Source organism: Lynx canadensis, chromosome A1 (genome assembly GCF_007474595.2).
Source record: "Lynx canadensis isolate LIC74 chromosome A1, mLynCan4.pri.v2, whole genome shotgun sequence".
Taxonomy (NCBI): domain Eukaryota; kingdom Metazoa; phylum Chordata; class Mammalia; order Carnivora; family Felidae; genus Lynx; species Lynx canadensis.
Window position 1 is genome coordinate 188,091,133 of NC_044303.2, and position 25,886 is coordinate 188,117,018.

Consider the following 25,886-nt stretch of genomic DNA (forward strand, 5'->3'; position numbering starts at 1 on the left):
AAGTGAGTGTGATGAGGGTTGGGCTGGAAGACACGCCTGGTTGTATGGGACCACAATCTAGACTGGGGCCAAGGAGAGTGCAGGAAGGTAAGAACTGAGCCGAGCAATGGAGCTAGTCAGGCAAAGAGGAAGAATTTTCAGGCAGAGGAAGGGGACAGAATGAAGAGATAGAGGTGAGACAGACCCAAGAGGCTAGAAACTCCAAGGTCTGCTATGACTGGACCACAGAGTTGAGGGGGAGAAATGATGTGAGGTGGGAAAGGTCAGCATGACCCAGGTTATGAAGGCACTTAACTCATATGCTAACAGTTTAGAGAGAAGGGAGTAAAAGCAAGAACAGGTTCATACTTTACAAAAATTACTCTGGCTGCTGCTGTATGGAAGTTCGATCGATACACTGAGGGAAGAGGAGAAGCAGGGAGACCAGCTAAGACTGTAGTATTGTGTTTCTGTGGGAGGAAAAGCATTACCCAGGTAGAAGGAGGAAGCTTTATTTAATCAGGGTTAATTACCTCACAGCTCAGGAGCAAGATCTGAAAAAGGCAACGTGTGACAGCACCCTGCCACTGGCCACATGGCTAAAGCCTTCTTTCATCTTGGGAGGCAATGCTGAACTGGGGATGAGGGCCAAATCTTGGCCTTGTGCTATATACAACCCCCACCCCCCTGAGCTTCAGTTTCTCTTCTGTATAAACCATACTGCTCCAAGCTCTCAGCCACGCAGGGGTGCAAGGCGACAGACCCAGGGTTGCTGAAAGAAGATGGTGATGCCTTTACATACTAAATATAGCAACAGGATTTGGCAGGAAGAGTGGCAAGCAAGGGGAGACCATTTGTTCCCCACCTCCTTCTGCCTTATTTTTGTTCCTGTGTTTTGACTCCAGGACCTTTGCCTATTGCCTCCCAAAGCCCCTCTGAAAGCTGGCCATGAGAACTTATTTTAACAGAAACCAGAGGGTAGCCAGGCCAGACAGCTCTATCCACCACACGAGGCCACAGAATGTCATCCCATTAGGGCATGTGACTCCTTCCTCACCTGCCTGAGGCTGCTTTTGTTTCAGGGGAGGGTTCTAGTTTCAGTCAGTGAGAGGTGCTCCTCAGCTGGTTCGGCATGAAAGAGAACGTGCTTGTCAAGATCTGTTGGCTTCCCTTGCTGGGAAAGACTTTCACCACCTCTCTGTTTCATTTTTTCTTTCACACAAATAAATGTGTTTTTCCTCTCTCCTCCTTCACTCTGCCTCCCTATAGTATAAATCAGCTTCAGAATCTCACCTTCCAGGCTAACCCTTGGAGAGAAAGACAAGGATTGAAGCAACACTTATCATGGGGTTGTTTACCTGCACATCTGGGCCTGCAATACAAAAGAGGCACTTATCAGGATAGAGTCATCATTTTTGTTCCCTCAAGGTGGCTTTGGAAGGAGAGGACTGGGACTGGGAAGAGATTTCATCTTACCACCAAGAATCTGCCCTGCCACTAATACTGCATTTGCATTTACACTGAGTCCCACACTATGAAATGGTCTTTTCAGTATCCATCCAGTGTAACTGCTTTGCCAACCTATTGTCACTAGGGATTGTTAAAAGAAATGAAATGCCTTGCTCCTGCCCAGAGTGAAGTGGGTAGCCATTAGTCTGTGGTCTAAAAAGAATTTCAATTTAAGTACAGATTTTTGCCTAATCAGTTAGTAATTATTTGATATTTGGGTATATATTCATCAGGGTTGGTGCAAAGCTTGAGATCATTCAAAAATTATGGAATCTGCATGTTTAATTCCAAGATTATCATCAAAAACCTGAGTCCTTATTTTGCTGTGAACTGTTAGAGAGCAAAGGTCTCAGTCTCTCTACTTCTCTACACTCCCATTGCTGGTAGGCCCACAGGGGCTACTCCTCCACAACTCTGCTAAACCTCTAATCTCATCCTGCTTCCCACTCTGTTCCCTAGAATGATCTTCTTAAAACTCAAAACTGATCCTGTCACTCTCCAACTTAACTCCCTTTAATAGCTTTCTTGTCTACCAAATAAATTCCAAATCCTTTAATGCTCTGACAAGGCTCTGCATGATCCAACAGCCTTACCTCCCTTCCTGGCCCCATCTTTCACCCCATTCTGCCTCCCTTTCTTCACCTTCGTCTACTCTGGCCTCTGAGCCTTCATACATGCTCATCACTCTACCTGGAATTCTCCTCCTTTGCCACTTCTTGGCCTTATCTTCCAGGTCTGAGCTTAAATAGCACTTCCTAGCAAGGCCTTCCCTGACTATCTAGATGAAATTCAGGTCTTCTAGTATATGTTCACCTGGCATCCTGGGCTTTGCCCCTCATATAGTTCAGTTATAAATTCTTTTTCAATAATGTTTTGAGCTGCAAGAGGGACCAGCTCCGTTTCACTGCTGTATCTTGGGTGCTTAGCACAGCCTAGAACATTGGAGGTATTAGATATCATTGTCTAACTTGATAGGGCTTTGGGGAAATTAAACAGCTACTTTTTCACTCTAAATGTAAGCTCTGGTGTCTTTGATCACTCCAGGAGCCACTGGGATTGAAGACCAGCTGCAAGAAGGGGTTCCAGACACAATTGCTGCCCTGCGGGAAGCTGGGATCCAGCTCTGGGTCTTGACTGGAGATAAGCAGGAGACAGCAGTCAATATCGCCTATTCCTGCAGATTGTTAGATCAGACTGACACTGTTTACTCCATTAATACAGAAAATCAGGTGAGGCCAAAGTAGGGACCACATGTCCAAGTGCAGAACAGCCCCTAGACCAACAAGAGATAGGGTTATGGGAGGGATTTGGGTACAGAGGGGAAGCACCCCTACCCTTAAAATATCACTGAACCTTGGAGCTCAGAGGTCCCCAGAAATCATCCACCTCATCCCAATGCATGGCTGACCAGTTTGATTATATTACATCTAGTAGTACATGTTAGAAAGTTTTGATCTTCCAGATTTCACCTTTGGCCCAATCTCCTCATTTTACAAATAAGGAAACTAAAGACCCTTGAGACTAAGTCTCTTTCCCAGAGTCACCCTGGTAGTTTCTGATAGAACTAAGTCTAGAACGCTGTTCTCTGCCAGGCCAGTGCTATCTTCATTATACCACATTGTTTGCTCACAGAACCCCAGTTGTTAGTTTCTTATACTTTGGACTAACTCTTCCATTGAAAAAGCCCCAACTAAATTGAAATGATTATGAGTTTAAAATTGCAGCTCCAATTTGTATGTCAGATTGGTTTGCCACAGAATAAAACCTGAAGGAAATGATTCATGAGACCAGTAAATTTTGACAGGATAGGAGAGAGAGAAGCAAAGTCCTAAAACTGCAATTTTAAACCCCAGTAGGTTGTGGGTGGCAGGGGATGGGGTTTGGAGAAAGGGCTGTGTAAAATCTGGAGAAGGGTATTCAAAGTTATAATACAGTTTTATACTTAGGAGAAAAAATCTATTTTCACAATGCAAACCACAGAAAGTGAAGTTTTAACACCTTGGTTGATGAATATGGGAAGTAGGCATTGAGATGTATGCTTCCAAAAGGAAGCAGGAAAACATTGTCCTGGAAGGGCAGTGGGAGCAGGGCACTGGAAGGGAGACCTAGACGCACCATGGGAGAAAGGATGGAGAAGAGGGAGGAACATGGGAAAGAACAGCACAAAAAAAGGATACAGGGACGGTGCCGGAACCTCTTTTGGTTTTGCTTAAAACGGATATGGACCCAGAATAGAAGTTCGGAAGATTTAACTCTGGTTTTTATTCCATAATGAATCCACGTCACATACTTTTTAAACAGTAGTGTATACTATGAAAAGTGCCTGAGGCCCTTTAGATGAATTGGAAAAATCACTTTCTTGTCAGGTGCACAGATTATGCTCTGATTATATTAAACTCCAATGAATTTTCAAAATGAAAATAATCTTGGGGAAATCTTTGGCATTAATATTATGCTTAGGAAAGAAAGTAATTTGCTGCTTGCTTGAGTACTTGATCCCTGTAATAGCGTTGATGTCTGCCTGCCCTACTCACAATGGAAATTCTGTTTGCAATGATCATTTCACTTCAGGTAATTCCAGGAGGAGGACATGGGCAAACTTGTGAGTCAGCCAGTCCAAGGGGGATAGAGTGGGCTTCTGTGGTTTCTGTTAAATACAGTGCATTCCTATAGGAAGCTGAAGATGTTTAGCAATTAATTATCCAATGTTCCTAAGGAATAGCGTGTCACATTTCATGTTTGGTTCAGTCACTGTTAAATCATTCAAAGATGTTTGGGACCCTGTTGGTACCTGAATGTTAGGACCAGCCCATGCTCTGAGTCCTTTAAACCTGTAAGATTAGTCTTTCTACCTGAGAAAAAGTGGTGGGTACATGGATATGTTAAGCCAAAAACAGGAAATCCATTCCAAATCTCAGATTTATTTAAACCTTAGTTTAATATAATTATGTATTCAGTGGATATTTCCTCCAAGGGTTTTAATCTGCCTAATTCATTATAAATTGATTTAGGGCTACTGTTTCTTTGTTATGTATCTTAAAGCTGTAAGCAGGTTATGGGACCTCTCTAGACCTCAGGGTTCTCTTTCATAAAATGAGAGAATTACTATCATCATCAGTGGAAGTGCTGGTCTGTCAAGGAATTTAGAAGGAACTAGAGCATTAGAAACCAATAACAGAAATGATTATTGTCATTATTAGTAGCATATATTGAAAGCTTAATATGGTCCAGATATCATACCTCCCTAAACTTCACCCTCCTCATATGTAAAATAGGGATTAGAAAGATTTATTTCAGAGGCTATTGGGAGGATTAAATAAGATCATAGAAGAAAAATACTTATTAGCACAGTATTTAACACACTCCAAAATTCAGTGGCTGAAAACAACCAACATTTATTATCCCACAGTTTCTGTGGGTTAGGAGTCCAGGGTCAGCTTAGCTGGGTACCTCTGGTTCAAAGTCTCTCTGAAGGCTGAATTCAACCTGTCAGGTCTGTGGGCTCATCTAAAGGCCCCAACTAGTGGGTTGTTTGGGAATGAAGAGAAGGCCATCCTCAAAGCTTACACACATGATTGCTGGCAAACTTCATTTCCTTACCACATGGGCCTCTCCATAGAGCTGCTTCACAACATGGCAGCTGCTTTCTCCCACAGCAAGCCATCCAAGAGAGAGGGAAAAGAGTGCCAAATTGGAAGCCACAAGTCTTTTTATAAGCTAATCTGGAAAGTGACATCCTATCACTTTTGCAGAATTCTCTACATTAGAAAGGAATTGCTAGGTGTGGCTCATAACCAAGGGGAGGGATTGCACAGGGGCATGCATCTCAGGATGGCAGGGATCATTAAGAACCATCTTGGAGGCTGCCTACCACAGTACCCGGCATATACTAAAGGTTAAATGAATGGTAACTATTGTGGTTATTACATCATACTTTGAAATAAGCAAATTCAGAAATTTTATTTTGAAACATATCTCCAGTGACTTCCTGCACTCCTGCGTTGGAGGAATTTATATAATTTATGCTGGCCCCAACTCCCAGCAAGGACTATCTTGATCTCTTTCCCAGATAAGTGCCTCAGGCATAACCACCCACCCCTGGCACAGCTTCCTCTCACCCCTCTAGGTTCTGGGCATACCCTACTGCTTGCAACACTCAATTTAGCATCCCCTAAGGGAAGACTCAGGAATGATTAACTGCAGTTCTGCTCACTCCAGAAGAAAGTATCCCAAATAATCTCAGAAGCTTCTAGATCAATGGTCCCCAAACCTGTCATATCAGAAAAATCTTCACAATTTTTGCTTAAATCCACATATTACCTGTACTTTTTTTTCATGTAATGAATTCATTTAAATTGACTCACTTTGAACACTTTTAAATTTATTTTTAGAATAATTTTTTAGGACTATACTAAATGAAAACCATCATCCTTGCCATGGATAAAAAACACTGCTAACTAAAGATCATGTGAACAAAACAATGCTATTAAAATCAATAATACTGACTGCCACAACTTTATTTGAAAGTAATGTTGCAAAATCTAATAAGGTACTAAGGATATATTTAGAACCAAAATCTGACTTGATCTCTGATATAATCAAAAGTAAAAGAGGAAATAAATTCTTCACTATGTTTCGAGGTAAATGTCAGAAAAAATAAGTTTCTTTACATCAGTAAAATGTTCACATTCATAGTCAGTTTTAACATGTATGAGCAACACATTCATATCAACAGGTAAACACGCAGTGTATTTTTTCAATTGGGAAGCGATAATTCAAGCAGTGATGATCTGCCTCCACTAGTAAGTTGGATGAGCTAGCGCAAGTTACTAAAGATTTCACTGTTTCAATTTCCTCATCACTCAGTTTCCTCAGGAGAACCAAAATGATTTGTAAGAAATAAAAAGCACTGTATTATCATGACATATTATCATTATTTACCATCACATGCATATTTATTAGCTTATACCATCCCTGTATCATTCCCCATCTTGCTGAGCTATTTCCACTCCCATTGTCTAGCAGTCTCTCCTATTTTGCCATTAATTTGCTTCCAAATTAATATTGCTTTGATGCTTTTTGAAAGGTTAAAGAGAAATGTAAGAATCAGAAAATGATTCCTGGGTAATCTCTATGGTGGTAGAATTTCATAACTATTTTACTAAAAGATAAAGTGAGATCTTTAACCTACATTTCTGTGTTGTTTACTAATACCATATTTGTGATTCTGACTCTATAGGAAACCTGTGAATCCATCCTTAACTATGCACTGGAAGAAGTGAAGCAATTTCATGGACCACAGAAGCCAAACCGCAAGCTCTTTGGGCTCTGCCTACCTTTTGAGACACCACCTCCTACCTCAAGAGCTGCAGTTCCAGAAGTTGGATTGGTCATCAATGGGAAGACATTGAATGCCATTTTCCAGGGAAAGCTGGAGATGAAATTTTTAGAGCTGACTCAGTATTGCCGGTCTGTCCTGTGCTGCCGTTCTACCCCTCTCCAGAAGAGTATGATAGTCAAGCTGGTGCGAGACAAGTTGAGCGTCATGACCCTTTCCATAGGTACCCATCATGCTGAGATGTGGGTGCAGCTTGTAAGGCTGATCTGACAAAAGTCCTGGGCCAGAGGTGGGAGGTCACATATCAAAGTCGAGACAGCCAGGCTGAGGATCATTTTCTCAGACTGAGAGAGTTCAAAGTGACAATCAATACGTGGCAGCTGGAGATGAAACAGAGGCTAAGTAGAGTGAGAAAGTGATTCACAGCTCTGAGGATTAGCAGGTCACAAAGGAAAACAGGGCTTGGATGGAGGTCAAAGCCAAAAGAGGCCTCAAATTCAGAACATTCACATAACTCAATAATGTACACTCAGGCCAATCAGTTCTGGGATGCAGACCATTTCCCTTTCGATACTTAACACATGGCATAATAACATAAACCTAAGATGTTTGTGGATTTGATATTCTGCGTATTGACGGCTGGTGGGGAGATTTTAGAAGCTGAGCCTTTCACATATGTTCATTCCTAAATACAAGGCCCAGCACAAAGCACATTCTCAACAAATGCTAGCCTCTTGGTTGATGAAAAAATTTCTCATAAGAGACTAAACTTTAATCATGGTTAAGGAAGAGAAATAAAAACTGTACCTACATCAACAAGCAAACCTGGTTTGCAGGAATCTTCATGATGTAGTCTCTGCTAACCCTCCAGTCATGTCCTTAACCACAGAAACCCCTGTCCCCAACATTTGAACTCCATGCTCCAGTCAAATGGAACTGTCTCCATTCTCCATGAGGTTTGTCCTATCTCTCTCACTCCCAGGCCTTTGTATAAGCTATTTCCTCTATAAAACACCCCTTCTTCTAATCCCACCTAACTTTCCTTATCTCTGAGAACTCCCACAGCACACAGCCCTCAGAGCTGCAGAGCACTGGTTTGCCTTCTGTGAGGGCCTGCTCAGTAGACCATGAGTTCCTTGAACAGAGGGACCATATCATTCATACCATTTCATCCCATGCTCTGCACACTCCAAGCACATAGTAAATATTGCATTCATTTAAGGATATTCTGCAGATGGTTCCAGGTTCTATCCTTCCTACACAGACATGGAAAGAGATTTTCCTTCCTGGCATTTCAAATAAGTCTATATTATATATTGTTCTTTTCTCCCATTCTTCAGGTAAAAGCAGTTCAAAACAAAAAGGGGAGGGGAGGAGTGGGTAGACAGGATACAGGGAGCAAAACTTTAGCAACTGCATCCTAATTTTATTCCCTGAATTGCCCTCTTCAAAACTTTAGACACACACAAGGCAACAGCCCAGGACTGACTCCCTGAGGTAAGAAATTGGTTCTGCTGCCATAGAGGCAGAAATAAAAACAGCAGGGTAAGCAATGGCATGATTCCACACCTCTACTTCCAGTAGTTTGCTAACAGAAGAGGTTAAAGGGTAGACTTGTTTGCCATGGGGAAGATAAAAATTATGTCCTGTTATGCTACCATGAAAAAAAAGTAATCATTACAAAAATAATGGCTACTTATAGTGAGAAAATTGTTAATATTAACAAATTTCATTGCCAAATAATTAAGGGAAGAAAATTCTCCCAATCCCTTAGTCTCTATGGTATCTAATATAAATTTAATTACATATTATTATGAGAACTTACTGGAAAAAGAGGTGTGGCCAGGAGGAGAATAAAGGCAATGTAGTCCACAAACCAGTTCACCAGGCTGAATCCAGCCCACTACATGTTTTTGTAGGGATACTAAGAATGATTTTTATGTTTTTAAATGTGAAACGTGTAAAAGACTGCCTCTCAGCAAGAACAGTTGTTCAATTTTGCTTCTTGGCCACAGAGCTTAAAATATTTACTATCCGGCCCCTTACAGAAAAAGTTTGCTAAACTCTATTCTGAAAGATAAAGCTCTGGAAAAAGCCAGGTTTGTAAGGAAAGCCTCAATTGCATAGAGCTGTGCTGTCCAAAATGGTTGACACCCAGCTCTGCATAGGTATGGAAATTTAAAATTAAACACAATTCACCAGCTGCATTTCAATGGTCACATGGGGCTAGTGGTTTCCCTCTTTGACTGTAAAGATATAGCACATTTCCATTATCACAGAAAAAGCTATTTGACAGTGCTGGAAGCTATGTGTATATGTGTATTTCCATGCCCTAACCTCCAATTTTCTGAAACAACTTAGTTCATTAAATGGGAACTCAGTGTGATTAAATGTTCCTCAACCAAAAAAACCCAGTCGATCCTATTTTCTATATTCAGAAACAAAACTGAATACCATCCCTGTCCCTGGACGCTATTGACAATCTTTGATGATTTAGCTGTCCAGACATTCTAGCAGTCTTAATATGGTCAGTATTTTAAGTTATACTGAGTTAGGAAAGTTATCAGAAAGATCTTAGTGCCAATGCTCCTGGACATTTTCCCTAGCTGTATTACCCTTGCTAAATCTCTACTTTGCTCAAATTCTCCATTTCGTCATTAGTAAAGTCCACTGTAACATTTGTGAAGGCCTGTTTTGTAAACTGTAAAGCACTGCTCAAGTCTCAGTCACTACTGTATTCCCAATACCTAATGTGCCTAGGAAAAAAGACACAATAAACATTTGTTGAATAATAGAGCTTCTTGTCAAAAAAGAAAAAACCTCTCTCAGGCCAAATAGCAATGACTTTTCCTATAGGACTAATCAGAGCATTGTAAAAGGATTTGATTATATACAAATGGGGACACGTTAGAGCCACTCATGTAACACCATTTTCATTGTCATGCAGCAATTAGACCAGCAATAAAGATACCTCATGACCTCTCTTCTTTCAGGTGATGGAGCAAACGATGTAAGCATGATTCATGCTGCCGACATTGGAATTGGAATATCTGGACAGGAAGGCCTGCAGGTATTGTTCCCCTCCATTCTTCTCCTTTCTACCCTAACTCTCCTTATTGGAGAGTTATGGAATTCCCCACAGTGTTGGAGGAATCTCTCCCCAAGAGCTTTGCAGAATTATCATCTTAGAGTTGGGGGGTGGGGGGGGGGGGCTTCCTTCTTACGTAACTTACTTCCTCTTACATAACCTCCATCACTATACCCCTGCTGCCCTGTCCCTCTGGTACAGAGAAAAATAGAAGGATGTTTGGCTTTTTATAGACAGCTGGCAATACCTGTATTCTAAAGCCAAAGAGTGCCTAACCATTCAGGTAGGGCTAAGCCTTCCTCTGACTCCATATTTCCTCCCTGTAGCCTATACCCACATCCAAGGGTATAGTGCCCTCCATGAGCAGTGACACATATAAGAACATTTGAAAACACATTTCAATTGCCATTTTAGTCTTGATGGCTAGATTGACCTATAAATTGTTTGGTACAGTTTAATAGACATACCTAAGTCAAAATTCAGCTTGGGACAAGCATATAACTTGAGCTACTAATGTCTCCCATTAAAACAAACCCCACCTTATCATTCTGAACTATTAACAATCATATTCCCACCTCTGGTGCATACAATAGGTACTGCCTAAGTTTGTTGATAAGGATGAAAGAATACAGTTACCTTTTGAGTATCTACCATATGCCAGCACTTGATATTCCAATTAATATGAACCTCACTTGATATTCCAATTAATATGAACAATCACAACCCCATGTGTTAGGAATTATTACTCCATTTGTTTTTTCAAATGAAACTTAGTCTGGGAGAGGTTAAACAGTCTGACCAAGACTCACACCAGGATTTATAACCAGGCATATTTCAATTTTATACTCGTAAAAGAGTACTAAGAGCTATGTCTTGTTCCAAGCAATCCTAAGGGCAGAAGACATATTTCAGCTCCATGTAAAGGAAGAACTATCCAACCATCAGCTCCATCTAAGAATGGATCAAATGGTCTGCCACAGGAGGTGACCAAGGGAGTTGAGAGGTTTGAGAATTACTTGCACAGAAGCCCCTACTCTCTCGTTAGCCATCGTATCTCTAGCATGGTGCCAACACATTTTAGGCCATAGTTACTGTTTATTGGATAAACAGAAGGAGAAGAAGGGCCAGACTAGACCAGTGGTCCCTTATGAGCTGCCTTTCTTGGATTCTAGTAAGGTTTGGCTTTTCCAGAAGAGAGGATGGGGTGAACCACCCAAGGATGCCACATAATTACAAAGGGTCTTTTCAGCCCTACCAGCTGTGGACCTAGAACAAAGCATGGCCCTTGAGGGAGTCTCTGTGGTTCACTGGCAGCTGTGGATAGAGGCTGATGTCTCTGTTCTGCCCTCTCAGGCTGTCATGTCCAGTGACTTTGCCATCTCCCGCTTCAGACACCTCAAGAAGCTGCTGCTTGTGCACGGCCACTGGTGTTACTCACGCCTAGCCAGGATGGTGGTGTACTACTTCTACAAGAATGTGGTGAGTAGCCCTATAGAAATCTCCCACCCAGGCCTTGGGAGGCCCATCCAGGGACCCAGTTCCCACCACAGTGGTAGACAAACCTTTTTAGCATAAGGGAGTAAGTCAGGATGGCCTGGCTTTTGAATCCTGAGACTGTATCCTACTAGCTCTGTGAACTTGAGCAATGTAATTCATTTCTCTGAGCCTCAATTTCTTCTTTGGTAAAATGGGCTAAGACTATTGTGTGAAGTTATTGTGAGCATTAGCAATACTGTATGGAAAGCACCTGGCACACAGAAGGCAGTATGAGTGGTTACAAGCACAGACTCTTGCATCAATCTTATTTGGTTCAAATCTATGCTCTTACATTTGATAATGGCCTTACACCTTAGTTTCACCAGCTGTAAAGTGGGGATGATAAGAGTACCTTTCTTGTATATTTGCTACAAGGATTAAATGGGAGCTTGTATATAAAGTGATTGGCACATAGTAATCACCTTATAAAGTTAGCCATTATTTTTTATTATTGTTACTATTGTCATCACTCTTAGATGGGCTCCATAAATGAGATTTATTTTCTGACTGCAAGGAAGAAAGAACTCGAATAACTATCCTGACATGTATCTGAGATTTTTCTCTCCCTATAGAGCCCAATGCAAGAGCTATAGCCTATCCCTTGGGAGAGTACAGGTTAAGACCAGTCTCCTAGCTTCCACCTGAGACTCTATGTATCACTTCAACTTTGCCAGCCTTCCCAGCAGAGAATTCACAGAGGTCAGGATATTTAAATAAAATATCTATTAGCAAAAATGTTTTAAAGGGGGAGATCATCTGGATTTTAGTTTTGCCTGACTCTAGCATGCTGTGTGAACTTGGAAGAGTCACTTAACCACTCTGAGCCTTGGTTTCCTCATCAGTAATATGGAGACACTATGACTCCCTCTTCCCTAGAAGTATTATTTAAGAGGCTTTAGAGTCAGAGCTCAGGAAAGTATGTAACACTATAAAATACAATCCTAGGAAGATACCATTGTTTCTCCTGAAAAATAGTTCATTTCTGAATTATCGATAAGGGCCCAAAGCAGGCACACACCAACTGAGGCATTAAAACTGTCAGCAGCTCTTGTTTGAAAAGTGGGGAGGTGGGGAGGCACAGGGGAACTGAGTTTTCATTACCTAGTTCAAGGACCTTTGAATAATCCCCAGGAGTCTGCAAATAGAATCTGATTCCTGTTTGCATAAGGAAAAAGGGAGGATTAAGAGCAGGGTGGTAGAAGAAAAATGCATTAGCCAAGTAGCAGCTACGAAATTGCATTGTGTCCCCTTATTCCACTCTCCCAGTCCTGATTTAGGCATGTCACAGTTGCCCTTGCTCAAGAGTGAGCATTTTTGTGCAAAGTTCAATGTGTATGTAAATAAACAGCATGACAAAAAATAATGTAAATTCGATAAACTGGATGGTAATATTCAGCAAGTCTATGCAAACAAGTCACTCTATTTAACTTGAAACTCACTCTGAGCATGAAAGACTGTTTACTTAGAATTCAAAATGCCCATTTAATTTTTTTTCTTGCCTCCAAAGGAGCCGTTCTTTTGAATAAGCACAACCTCTTCTCTGCATTAAATTTGTGAAATAGAAAAGGAAACGTTTCCAGCCAGCCATGCTTTCAAAGCTTAAATGGTATTTATTTCCAGCCCGATGCCGTGCTCGAAATTGTGATACTGATGCGGCATTATCTCCCCATTGCAATTAGAGGGTGGAGAACTATGACTTCCACATCCAAAACCAATTTCAGAGGGGATTAAAACTCTGCATGCTCTGAAATTTGAACAATGAATTAATTACTGCACTGTAGCTACTTGGGAGGAAAACGCAGGCCCCAGTCTCCGTGAGGCTGTCACCAGGTTCAGTGGGTGCCCTCAGAGGCGCAAAGATTCCAACCAGAGGAAGTGGAAGCAAACAAGGTCCTAACAGGGCCTGCGGAGGAAGGAAACACTTCAGTGTTAAACTCCAGGGTGAGTATTGGGACAATAGAACGGCAAAGATTTATTTCATTTATTCAAATCATCATTGAACAGCTGTGTCTGGAACCTTATCAGACACTGGGTATAGAGAATTAGACAGACGTGGTCCCTGCCTCATGAGGCTGACAGTCTAAATCAGGGCTCAGTAAGCTTATTCTGCAAAGAGCCAGATAATATTTTTAGTTTTGTGGGCCATATAGCCCATTGTACCTACTCAACTCTGCTGCGGCCACATGAAAGCAGCTATAAGACAGCATGCAAATGAATCCATGTGGCTGTGTCCCAATAAAACCTTATTTATGGCTTGATTCAGCCTCCAGGAAGTAGTTTGTCATCTCCTCGTCTTAATAAATCTTGCTTCTCAAAATGTGGCTCCTGGACCAGCACATTTGCATCACCTGGATGCTTATTAGAAATGCAGATCCTCAGACTGCATCCCAGGCCTCCTACCTCAGAATCAGCACTTTTAGTAAGAGTCCTGGATGATTTGTACGAACGTTAAAGATTGAGAAGCACTGGTATAGGGGAAGGAGATTAAAGTTTTACAAACATTTTCTTAGGCACATCTCCCTCAAAGAAGGTCAGGGTGCTATGGACATATCACCAGGAGATTCTTGACCAAATAAATTAGACAATAACATTTAAGCTATGACCTAAAAGAAGAATTTGCCAGTTTCCCTGCCAAGAAAAAGAGGCTTAACAACCTGAGTCTTTACAATTTTATGTCATATGCTGTATCTAATTCCAAAACGAGATGTACGTGACTTACAGTAAGAACGCAAAGCAATAGGGAAGTTACAAGAGAAATTTATAAGAGTACAGACCAGAACCATAGAAAGAGAAGAGGTAGTTTGCACCAGGAACTTCAGATAAGATGCTAAGTATTAAAATTTTTTTTTTCAACATTTATTTATTTTTTGGGACAGAGAGAGACAGAGCATGAACGGGGGAGGGGCAGAGAGAGAGGGAGACACAGAATCGGAAACAGGCTCCAGGCTCTGAGCCATCAGCCCAGAGCCTGACGCGGGGCTCGAACTCACAGACTGCGAGATCGTGACCTGGCTGAAGTCGGACGCTTAACCGACTGCGCCACCCAGGCGCCCCAAAATCAATATTAAATTATAATTCAGTAAGAGTATTTCTATGGAAAAATGAGCAAGTGATATCCAAGCAGTGTTTTATTGCTTTGACTAGGGCTTAAAGCCCTTTAATACTGCAGTGTGTGTAGTGTAAGACAAGTTCAGTAAATGCTAGTCCTCCAACACCCAGGTCACCAACGTCCCCCATGCCACCCTTGATTCCTGTAGTTTTTTTGGTACTTAGTACAACTTGGTACTGTTTGGCACAGCATTATTAACATTAACATCCACCGTCATCTACAGGGAACCTACCACATACCAGACACTGTGCTAAGAACTTTATGTATGTATGTAACTATGAGAGATAAGTGTAATACAGGGGTTAAGAGAGTATGTGCTAGAACAAGACTGGGTTCAAATCCCAGCCCCACTCTGCTACTCAGCAGCAATATGGCCTCAGTAATTTACTTAAGCTCTGTGTCTCAGTGTTTTCATCTGTAAAAGGGAGATACTACCTAATTCACAGGGTTATTGTGTGCATAAATGAGCTTACATGTGTGAGGTACATAATAAATGCTTCATTTGTCCAGATTAAACTAGATGATGATGATGGCAGCAGGTGCTAACAACCCTGTGAAGTGGGGACAGTTATCTCTCTATAGATCTGGTTGCTGAGAACCAGAGGGGTTACCCAGGTCACATAACTAAGTACATCACAGAATCGGGATTGGACCTAGTTCTACTGTACTCCAAATTCCCCAGACTGAATGCCCTCACTACCATGGCACTCAGTGCCTCCTAGAGGTCTAAGAAGCCTGTTCTCCAGTGGTTGCCAAACTCTTTGAAGGCAGAGATCACTCTGATCCATGTTGTGTGTTGTCCACTGTCCAAGCTTCTCTAGCACTGTGTCTCAACATAAATTGTTCAAGAAATATCATATGATGAGATCATCACACTTGGACACAGAGCTTCAAACAGCCTCCGACACCAGCCAGGTTACTGCTCTCTTCCTCCCTTGGCTTTAGCCTATGTCTGAGGTTTGGGTGAAAACTGGGTCAAGCATCACAGCATCCACCAGATAAGATTGCACAAATTAAAAGCTGGAATTTGGAGAGATGAAGTTGATGGAGAGGAAAGACTGAGGCTTAGAGTCAGAAGGACCAAATCTACATTGCAACTATCAGAGCATGGCCTATAACTGGCAAACTTCCTCCCTTGGCATCCCTGGAAGAAACTGCCAATCACAGCATTCTGTGTTTAGTACTTTCCCCACTTCTAGCACTTTAAAATGGATCCTACTGGCCTCTCATAGTGTAGAATCAAGGATTCTGGACATTAGTGCCGGAGACTGAACTGTGATCTCCGATCTTGAATTCACTTTAACAAGTGCATCCACTTCCCACATCAAGTTCATGAGGATGGATTCTGCATCCAGAACCTCTGGATTTGAACTCCAATTTTGTTACTTACTAGCTCTATACCCCCAGCCCAATGACTTGACCCCTCTCTGAGGCTCAGTTTCCTAAATTGTAAAATGAGAGTAGTAATCACTACCTCAAAGGGCTGCTAGGTAGATTTAATGGGTCAGAACATAGCTTAGCATATAGTATGTGCTTTATGTGTCTTTGTTGCTATTGTTATTTGCTGTTGTTGCTATTATTGGCCTCATCTGTAAGATGGTGTCCCTTCCAGCTCTGGTATCCTAGGGTACTACAGCCTCAAGTCACAGTTCCAGCCCCAAGTGGCCAAGGGCATTTGGTGTGGTCACTTAGCTCATCTGAGCCACTTGACCTACCCATGTGTAAGAGAGAGAAGAGTTATTATTTTTCCCATTTAGCTGAGGAGGGAGAAGTGAGACAAGATTCTCAAAGGGGAAAGAAAGTCAAAGCTTCATAACAGCTGCTGAATGATAGTATCAAGGGAACTTCAGTACTTCAGTTCTTCTTAAACCCACCATGTCCAGTGCACAAGTGGTTGCTGTTGATCTGGAGTCTCAAAGTCTTCCCATAGTGCATTTCAAACCTACCTGTAGCTCAGTAAACAGAGACTGAGTCTTCTCCCTTCTTTGGACAGAAAGATGCAAGATCCAGGAAATCTCAGGGCATCAGGATCTCTTTCAGAGCCAGAAAACTTCCAACTGGTCACCAGAAAAGCCAAAGGATGGAGCTCTTTGGCTAGAAGCCTCTCAGTCAGCATTGTTATTGTAGAATCCAATAGGAGATTGAGAAAGTTTAGGAATGGTCAAAGAGGAAGGCTTGAAACTCAGATGCTGGTTGTGTGATTTTCTGGCTCTGAACTTAGGCAGGAAGTAACTGAGTATCTTAGAGCCTTAGGTTCCTTATCTGTAGAGTGGGGCTAATAATATTATCATTGAGATAGAACACTAATGTAATATGTACTATCTTTAGCAATAATCTTTCAACATGGGACAAATTATAAGGTCTATTGCACATCTAATATACTATATACTAATATGCTATAATATATATCACACACCTGGCACAAATAGAAGCTCCAGTATAATCATTGGTGTCACTAATAATATTAACATGCCCATATTATTACATCCTTTTCAAAATAACACTAGTCTGGCAGTTAGGTTATGGGCATTATAGTTTGTACACAAACCTAAGGAACAATTTCTTACTATACTTTTTACCCTGTGTGCCTCAGCCACACAGGACATTCTGGTCCCAGCACTGGGAGCAGCAGCTTAAGTGATGACTTTGGTCAAGTCACCAAGCCACATCGCAGGGGGTAAACAATACTAGTGATCCCAGCCCATCTCAGGTGGGCAGTCTTTTTTTTTTTAATGAAAAAAAAATGTTTTTATTTAAATCCAAGTTAGTTAACATATAGTATAATAATGATTTTAAGAATAGAATTTAGTGATTCATCACTTACATATAATACCCAGTGCTCATCCCAACAAGTATCCTCCTTAATGCCCATTGCCCATTTAGCCCATCCCCCACCCAACACTCCACCAGCAACTCTGTTCTCTGTATTTAACAGTCTCTTATAGTTTGTCTCTCTTTCTCTGTTTTTATCTTATTTTTGCTTCCTTTCCCCTATGTTCATCTGTCTTGTTTTTTAAATTCCACATAGGAGTGAAATCATATGGTATTAGTCTTTCTCTGACTTATTTCAATTAGTGTATGTTCTAGTTCCATCCGTGTTGTTGCAAACAGAAAGGTTTTCTTTTTGATAGTCAATATTCCATTTTATGTATATGTGTGTGTGTGTGTGTGTGTGTGTGTATATATACATATGTACATACGTATATACACATAACATCTTCTTTTTCCATTCATAAGTTGATGACATTTTGGGCTCTTTCCATACTTTGGCTATTGTCAGTAGTGCTGCTATAAACATTGGGGTGCATTGCCCCTTTCAATCAGCATTTTTGTGTCCTTTGGACAAATACCTAGTAGAGCAATTGCTGGATCACAGGATAGTTCTATTTTTAATTTTTTGTTTTCCAGAGTGGCTGCACCAGTTTGCATTCTCAGGTGGGCAGTCCTGAGTGGAAAACAGCTTCAGAAACCATAAAGCAACAGTTAAGGAGAAGATATTCTTCCTCACCTGTCTGAGTTGCATCACCATTAGGAATATATTGTGAGGAAAATCTCATGAAGTCATCTTCCCACCAGGCTTTCTGCCCAGGATCTGGTCTTTCTATCATCCCTTCCCCGGGACACCCCCTACTCTTCCCACACTACTAATCGTAACTACTGCCTTTTGATATCCTGTGCCATGGTCTAAGATGCTACTATTCCCATCTGAAAGATGGCAAAATGATGTTCAGAAAGGTTAAGTGATTTGCTCAAGCTCACACAGCTAGTAAATAACAGATGTAATCATTCCAAACCAGCCTTTTATGCCTCCATAACCTGTGCTCTTAACCACCCCATTACACTTACCTTAACAAGTTGGTGCAATTCCCTTCAGGTCCCGAAGAGCAGTAATAGTAATAGTAGTAGCAGCAGCAGCTCTATGGATTAGTTATCTCTGATGCTTACACAACTCTGCATGTCACAAATGAGAAAATGGAAGCTCCAAGTCAGCATAGTGACTTGCCAGAGGCTTCTAAGCAGCGGTTGTTGACTACTGCCCATGGGTCCTCACTCACAAGGCCACTCTTTCTGCCTGCAGTGTTATGTCAACCTGCTCTTCTGGTACCAGTTTTTCTGTGGTTTCTCTGGCTCCACCATGATCGATTATTGGCAGATGATATTCTTTAATCTCTTCTTCACCTCCTTGCCTCCTCTCATCTTTGGAGTCCTCGATAAAGACATCTCTGCAGAAACACTCCTGGCATTGCCAGAGCTGTACAAGAGTGGCCAAAACTCTGAGGTAAGCTGGAGGGGCCTCAACTCCTCCCTGTCTCTGAATCCTCCCTGCAGGTGTCAGAGAAAGAGCACTGGCCTGGGGTTAGGGGTCCTACACTCTGGTCACTACCCTGCCTCTTACCTCCTTTGTGACCCAGTAGCTCCACTCCCTGTTCCTGGTCTGTTTTGCATTTGCTGTTGAGGGCGATGGACCAGACCAGTGGGTATTTTTCTTTTTTAGTTATTTCTTAATTAAGTAACATGGGACTGCCCTAGTTGAATGCGGAGAGGACATGCAGAGAGATCCCATTGCCCTCAACTGGCCCCTTTCTCCAGGCCTTTGACAGAACCCTCAAGGCTTGGTTTGGGAACCCCTGGGATTAAAAGCTAGTTTGCTCATCACTGGGTGATAAATAAGGGCTTCTACTCATGTTGGGGAATACAAAGCTTAGAACACAAGATTATACATGGTCTAGAATTTGCTGGTAGCCAGTAGACTAAAGAAGGCCTGGGAAACCATCAGGATGGTTTCCTGGAAGACAGAGGTCACACTGACACCCTTAGTGATTTGGAGAAGCCAGACCATGGGCAGTGAAGCACAAAATGAGAACACTGGTCTCTGAAGCCACTGAGCCCTGTCTCTTGGGAATCTGTGATCCTGGGCTGTGATGGAGAGCTCCCTTTCAGATGCTATATAGAAACCTTAGAATCTCTAAACTTACCCATTGTGTATTAGCACTAGCGTGGTGCTAATGAATGACAGTTATTGATAACTGAGCACTTACTAGGTACTACAGCACAACCACATTTAGATTTCTTGAAACCCAAGGAGATAGTTGGTGTTTTCATCCTTTTTTATGGAAGAAGAAGCAATTATCAAAGCAGTTTAGTGACTTTCACAAGATCATAAGGTTCAGGCAGAGCTGGGACTTGAACTAAGGTCTGTCACCCCCAGGTCTGTGTTCTTAATGGTCCCATTCTATTGCCTCTGAGATAAAAAGCATTCTAAATACCCTATTGTTTGCCCCAGATAGCACAAGAACATTCCTTACAAAGGCTTGCTTTGATGGTGGTTGATGTGTTCTTTCCTGGCAGTGCTATAACTCTATGACTTTCTGGATTTGCATAGTGGATGCATTCTATCAGAGCCTTGTCTGTTTCTTCATTCCTTACCTGGTAAGTCGTATAGTCCCTTTCTAATCATACAAATCACAGAGTGGATTGCAACTGGTACTGTAAACATGAATCCTAGACTAGTAATGTCTTTCTGGATGATGCAGCACAGAGGATCCAAACAGGTGGTCTGCAGACTATATCCAACTCAGGGTATTTGAAAAATTAGAATTTTTTCCAAAACATCTTAATTTCTGTCACCTTTTAAAAAACTGGAAACTGTCATTACACTGGGTCATTTTTGCCACGTGGCAAAAATCCAGAATTGATTCACAGCCCTGCTTAGATGGGGTGCATGTTCTTCAGTTTGCCATAGTCCCTACCACTCCATTTTGTCTTATACCTAGCTCTCTTCACTCATTTACTATTTCTTACTTGAATATTGAAGGTATTTGAATTTACAACCCTTGATTTATATTTAGGTTTCTGCTTTCAAGGACAAGGCCGCACACATTCAGGAAATAAGTTCTGATAATAAAGGATACTACATTATCTGAAATAAAAGCAAGAATACAGATAGCAAGGGATACCAGCCCCATCTCAATTTGGGAACAAAGATAGCAGGATATAATCCGTATTTCTCCTGGACAGGGAAAACAGAATATGGGTCAAGTGCTAAACTGTGGTGTCTACCCTGCCTCACATCCTTTTGCAGTCAGCAACAAGATGGGTCGAGTGATTTTGTGCTTCATTTGAATTTCCCTAGCTTATAATACCTTCCTTCTCTAGGACTCTGCTTACCTTTCCTACTTCATTTTTTCCCCTACTATGTGCTCAACAAACGGACCATCTGGGACCTTTTTGAACTTTTCAGCATCAAGTTCTCACTTTTCCCTGGTCTGCCTTTCCTCTCTTTTCAAGAGATGAACTCCTCTGATTATGATATATATTCTCTTCTGTAACCCCTGGGGTACTTTGTATACCTGGTACCATTGTATCATTTGCTACCTTAAATTGTACTACATTTTCCCTGCCTAGTAGACTATAGACTCCTTGAAGGTACACAGAAGCATCTTCAGCAGTTGGCATTGTGCCTGCTGGTTGCTCAATAAATTTCTTGTTCATCCATTCTGCAATGTTCTGGAATACCCATCATGGCTTCTGCTACAAATATGTTTCCAAAGAATTTAACCATATTAACTCACTCCTCATCTTGTCTGTTCCTTGGGTCAGTTCCCCAGAGATGGCAGCTGAGTATCTTCCCATTCCTTCCCCTCCCATGATACCTGCCTTCACTGATGCTTTATCATCACTGTGTCAAAACCAAGGCCTTGAATCCAAGGATACATCTGACAGTGCCTGTTTTTTCCTCCTCTGCAGACCTACAAAGACTCTGATATTGATGTCTTTACCTTTGGGACACCCATCAACACCATCTCCCTTGCCACAATTCTCTTGCACCAGGCAATGGAAATGAAGACCTGGGTAAGCACCCAAGAGCCCCTTTGACCTGAAAATTTTCATTCATTTTACTCTGTATCATTGATCCAATCAATAACTAACTGCTGAACTCCTACACTGTGTCCCATTTGTACAGGAATGAGGGAGGCATAAAAGATAAAGTCCCCAGCCTCAACTTGCTTATTATCTATCCAGAATGATAAAACTAAGACCTATAAAACAATGAGACAATTTTTTGCAAAAATAGAATGTATTTTCCAAATTTTTATATAAATTCTAGTTAGTTAACATACAGTGTAATGTTGGTTTCAGGAGTAGAATTTAGTGATTCATCACTTACATATAATACCCACTACTCATTACAACAAGTGCACTCCTTAATGCCCATCACCCATTTAACACATCCTCTGACCCACCTCCCTCCATCAATCCTCGGTTTATTCTCTATAGTTGAGACTTTGTTATGGTTTGCTTCCCTTTTTTTTCCCCCCTTCCCATATGTTCATCTACTTTGTTTCCTAAATTCCACATATGAGTGAAATCATATAATATTTGTCTTTTTCTTACCGACTTATTTCACTTAGCATAATACACTCTAGCTCCATCCATGTTATTGCAAATGGCAAGATTTTATTCTTTTTATGGCTGAGTAATACTCCATTGTGTGTATGTATATATACACCACATCTTTATCCACCCATCAGTAAATGGATGCTTGGGTTCTTTACATAGTTTGGCTATTGTTGATAATGCTGCTAGAAACATTAGGGTGCATGTACCCCTTCAAATCTGTATTTTTGATTTAAAAAATCAAGGATGTTTCAGAGATGAGGAAAATGGTAGCCTGACTATACTTGAGGCTGTGTTAGGGAGGTCTATTCTCTCCATTTAATTTCAGGGCAAGCACATCACAAGCATGTCTAAATATCACATTTCAGTATCTAAAAATGACAATGCCAGCTTTCTCATTAAATTCTTCTAAACAATGGTAATAACAACAAAGAGCTTAAAATTATTTACCAGGTACCTATTTATATGATTTTTAGTGTATTATCTCATTTAACCTCCTAGAGAGCTTTGTTGGTGGGGGGGGGGGGGGGTCAGTGTCAGTCTTACTGAGGTATAATTGACATATAGCACTGTATAAGTTTAAGGTGTACAGGATAATCACTTGACATACATACATTGTGATATAATGGATTTTAACTAAACCAGATCAGCCCCTGACATGATGTGCAGTAGCTAGTAAGAGCCACCCAAGGAAACTTCAGATCACAGACCCCCTCTGTTCCAATTCATGCCAAAGATAAATAGAATAAACTGATAAATCCAAAAAACGTATAGCAGAGCCAAGTACAGGATAAATTTCCTCAAGAAGCACCAGCATGAGGAGAGACTGAAAAACAGTGGGACAGGGGAGGAAGAGGTACTGGGCTGGCCCAAACTGAAGGCTTTCTGGAATCCAGGACAGGAAACTGTGGCAGAGGAGAGTCTTATTCCTATGGGTTAAGAAAGACTGGAGCCCTGTTTACTGCTAGGTCCAGGGTCTGGGCTGAAATTCCCCACTCAAGCAAGCTGAAGAAAAGTTGACATGCTATTTGGAATTCCAGTTTTATCAGAAGCCATGAGGAAGGTGGTTAAGAATCAAAGAGACAACTTTAATCCTGAGAACTGAAGCAAGTTAGGGAAACATTTAGAACTCTTCAAAATGAAAATTTTGTCATTGAAATTAAAAATTCAATTCATGGGATCCACTCTAGATCAGACACTGGCAAGGAGTAAACTACCAAATTGGGAGATATTACTAGGAACTCATCTGGAATGCCACACAAATATGAAAAAAGTAATTCAAAGGAATAATGGCTAGAAGAAGAATGGTAGAGAAGCAATATCTGAAAAGATAATCATTGAAAAAGAAAATTAATATAAATCTGGATATATCATAGCAAAACTATACAATGTACAAGAGACGATCTTAAAGTCTACCAAAGACTATGGACAACTTACTTGAAAAGGAATAGCAGTTAAACTGAAAAACAATAGAAGCTAGAAAACAGTGGAGTAATCATCTTCAAAGACCTGAGGGGAAATAAAGAGTTGCACATCACGTAAGACCAGAGCAAAATAAATGACATTTTCAGATACTTAAACAAAAGTAGAAACATACTTCTGCAAGAACATGAAAGCTAAAACTGTAAGAAACAACATAACGGTAAGAAAGAGCTATTCAATAGGCAATTTATGCTACAGCCTTTGTCATTAATGGGAGGAAGATAGAAATAGGCAGTTAACTATCAATTTTTCCATAGAAGTCCCTATTTAGTGTGTCTAAAGATGTAAGGTATCTTAATACTTGAAAATGTAGCTTAAAAACTTAAGGTTAACCATAAAGGAATGGAAATAAGTAAGAGGAAAATAGAAAACTATCAATTCTGCAGGATGTAGGAAAGATAAAAAAGAGCAAAGAAAAATGATTGCCCCCCAAAATAAAACACAAGATGTTCAAGAGAAACCCAAATATATCAATACCAATAATAATGTAAATAGATTTAATTCACCTGTTAAAACCAAAAATTATCAGATTGGATATTTTTGTCCAGCAAATATAAGGGGAAATAGACAAATTCACAATTATACTGTGAAAACTGTGATATTTATATATAATTCTATCAGAAATGGATCAAACAAAAACAATATAGAAGCCTTGAATAAATTATCACATTTGATCTAATGTAGTTAGATATAATATATAAAATCCTGTTTCAAACAAATACCAAACATGTATCTTTTCAAACACAGTTGATATACCAAAAATTAAAAGACCAAATTCTCACAAAGGAATTTGAAAGAATCATAAACATCAGATTTTCTGACAACACATTTAGATTAAAAATGAGCAATAAAAAGAGAGCCAAACAAACTTAACATACTTGGAAATTTCAAAATGTACTTCTAAATAATTCACAAGGTCCAGCATATATCATGATGGAAATTATTGCTAAATGCCTATAAAAGTACCATATATGCAAACTTATGGGATGCATCTAATGCTTTTATTATTTAAAAAAAAAAAAAAAGAATTCAATTCAAGGAACCTAAAGAGAAAAATCAAGGAAACAATTGAAAGGATCAGTAAGACCAATAATGGAGTTCCTCAAAACCCTAATAAAAACTAATCTGTGTTACTCAGCCATAAAAAAAAGAGTAAAATCTTGCCATTTGCAATGACATGGATGGAGCTAGAGAGTATTATGCTAAGTGAAGTAAGAAAAATACCATATAATTTGACTCATGTGGAATTTAAGAAATAAAATAAACAAGCAAAGGCAAAAAGAGAGAGAGGCAAACCAAGAAACAAACTCTTAGCTATAGAGAACAAATAGAGGGTTACCAGAGGGGAGGTGGGTGGAGGGATGAGTTAAATAGGTGATGAGGATTAAGGATTGCACTTGTGATGAGTACAGGGTGTTATATGGAAGTGTTGAATCACTATATTGTACACCTGAAACTAATAGTACACTGTATGTGAACTAACTGGAATTTTATTTTAAAGTTTATTTATTTATTGTGAGAGAGAGAGAGAGAGAGAGAGAGAGAGAGAGAATCCCAAGCAGGCTCCATGCTGATAGCCACCCAGGAACCCCCAAACTGGAATTTTAATTAAAACTAATCTCTGGCAAAACTGATCCAGGAGAAGACACACACACACACACAGACATACACAAAGACCACAAAAATAAGACGAAAAAGACTGATAAACATAGCTATAATCATTTTTTTAATATTTTTTGAAAATTTAAACCAAGTTGATAATTTCTTTAAAATTTACCAAAACATAACCGAGGTCAGTCAGCAAACCTGAATAAACCAGTCACCATTACAGAAATTAGCTAAAATAATCCTGATACCGAAATAAGCATAGGTCACAAGGAAAGAAAATCATAGACCATAACAAACAGAGATATAAAACTTCTAAATAAATTATTGGCAAGGTGCCTGGGTAGCTCAGTCTGTTAAGTGTCCCCCTCTTGATTTGGACCCAGGTCATGATCTCTCAGTTCTTGAGATGAAACCCTGCATTGGGCTCTGTGCTCACAGCACAGAGCCTGCTTGGAATTCTTTCTCCCTCTCTCCCTGCCCCTCCCCTGCTGGAGTTCTTTCTCTCTCTCAAAATAAATAAACATTTTAAGTGAATGGCAAATCGACTCAGCAGTGTGTTAAAGATAATAAGTCCCGACCAAGGAACTTTTATATCCTGGTAGTAGACTACAAAATATAAGCTAATGCCATCACTCTGGAGAGCAATTTGAAAATAGCTGGAGGAGTTTAAGTACTCATCTGCTATGACACAATTCCACTTATAAGTATGATGCATCCTGAAAATTACTCTTGCATGTGTATATACAGAAACATGTTCAAGAATTAATCATTCTTAATAGAAAAAAAAAGAAAAGAAAAAGCATAAGTGTTCATCAATAGGAAAATAAATTGTGGCATAT

The 25,886-nt window shown here is 40.4% G+C and overlaps 2 protein-coding genes across 2 annotated transcripts in view; both read left to right on the forward strand.

The window, feature by feature from the left end:
• Positions 1 to 7,116, forward strand: part of LOC116738204 (probable phospholipid-transporting ATPase VB) — a 72,645-nt gene extending 65,529 nt beyond the window's left edge. The window contains exons 4-5 of the mRNA XM_032593998.1: positions 2,533 to 2,717; positions 6,728 to 7,116. Coding sequence (XP_032449889.1) covers positions 2,533 to 2,717; positions 6,728 to 7,096 — 554 coding nt within the window. The 3' untranslated portion in view covers positions 7,097 to 7,116. The remainder of the gene's footprint in view (positions 1 to 2,532; positions 2,718 to 6,727) is intronic.
• Positions 7,117 to 9,842: 2,726 nt separating this feature from the next.
• LOC116738205 (probable phospholipid-transporting ATPase VB) overlaps positions 9,843 to 25,886 on the forward strand; it is a 28,398-nt gene continuing 12,354 nt past the window's right edge. Inside the window, exons 1-5 of the mRNA XM_032594000.1 lie at positions 9,843 to 9,896; positions 11,268 to 11,393; positions 18,638 to 18,838; positions 19,909 to 19,989; positions 21,307 to 21,411. Coding sequence (XP_032449891.1) covers positions 9,843 to 9,896; positions 11,268 to 11,393; positions 18,638 to 18,838; positions 19,909 to 19,989; positions 21,307 to 21,411 — 567 coding nt within the window. The remainder of the gene's footprint in view (positions 9,897 to 11,267; positions 11,394 to 18,637; positions 18,839 to 19,908; positions 19,990 to 21,306; positions 21,412 to 25,886) is intronic.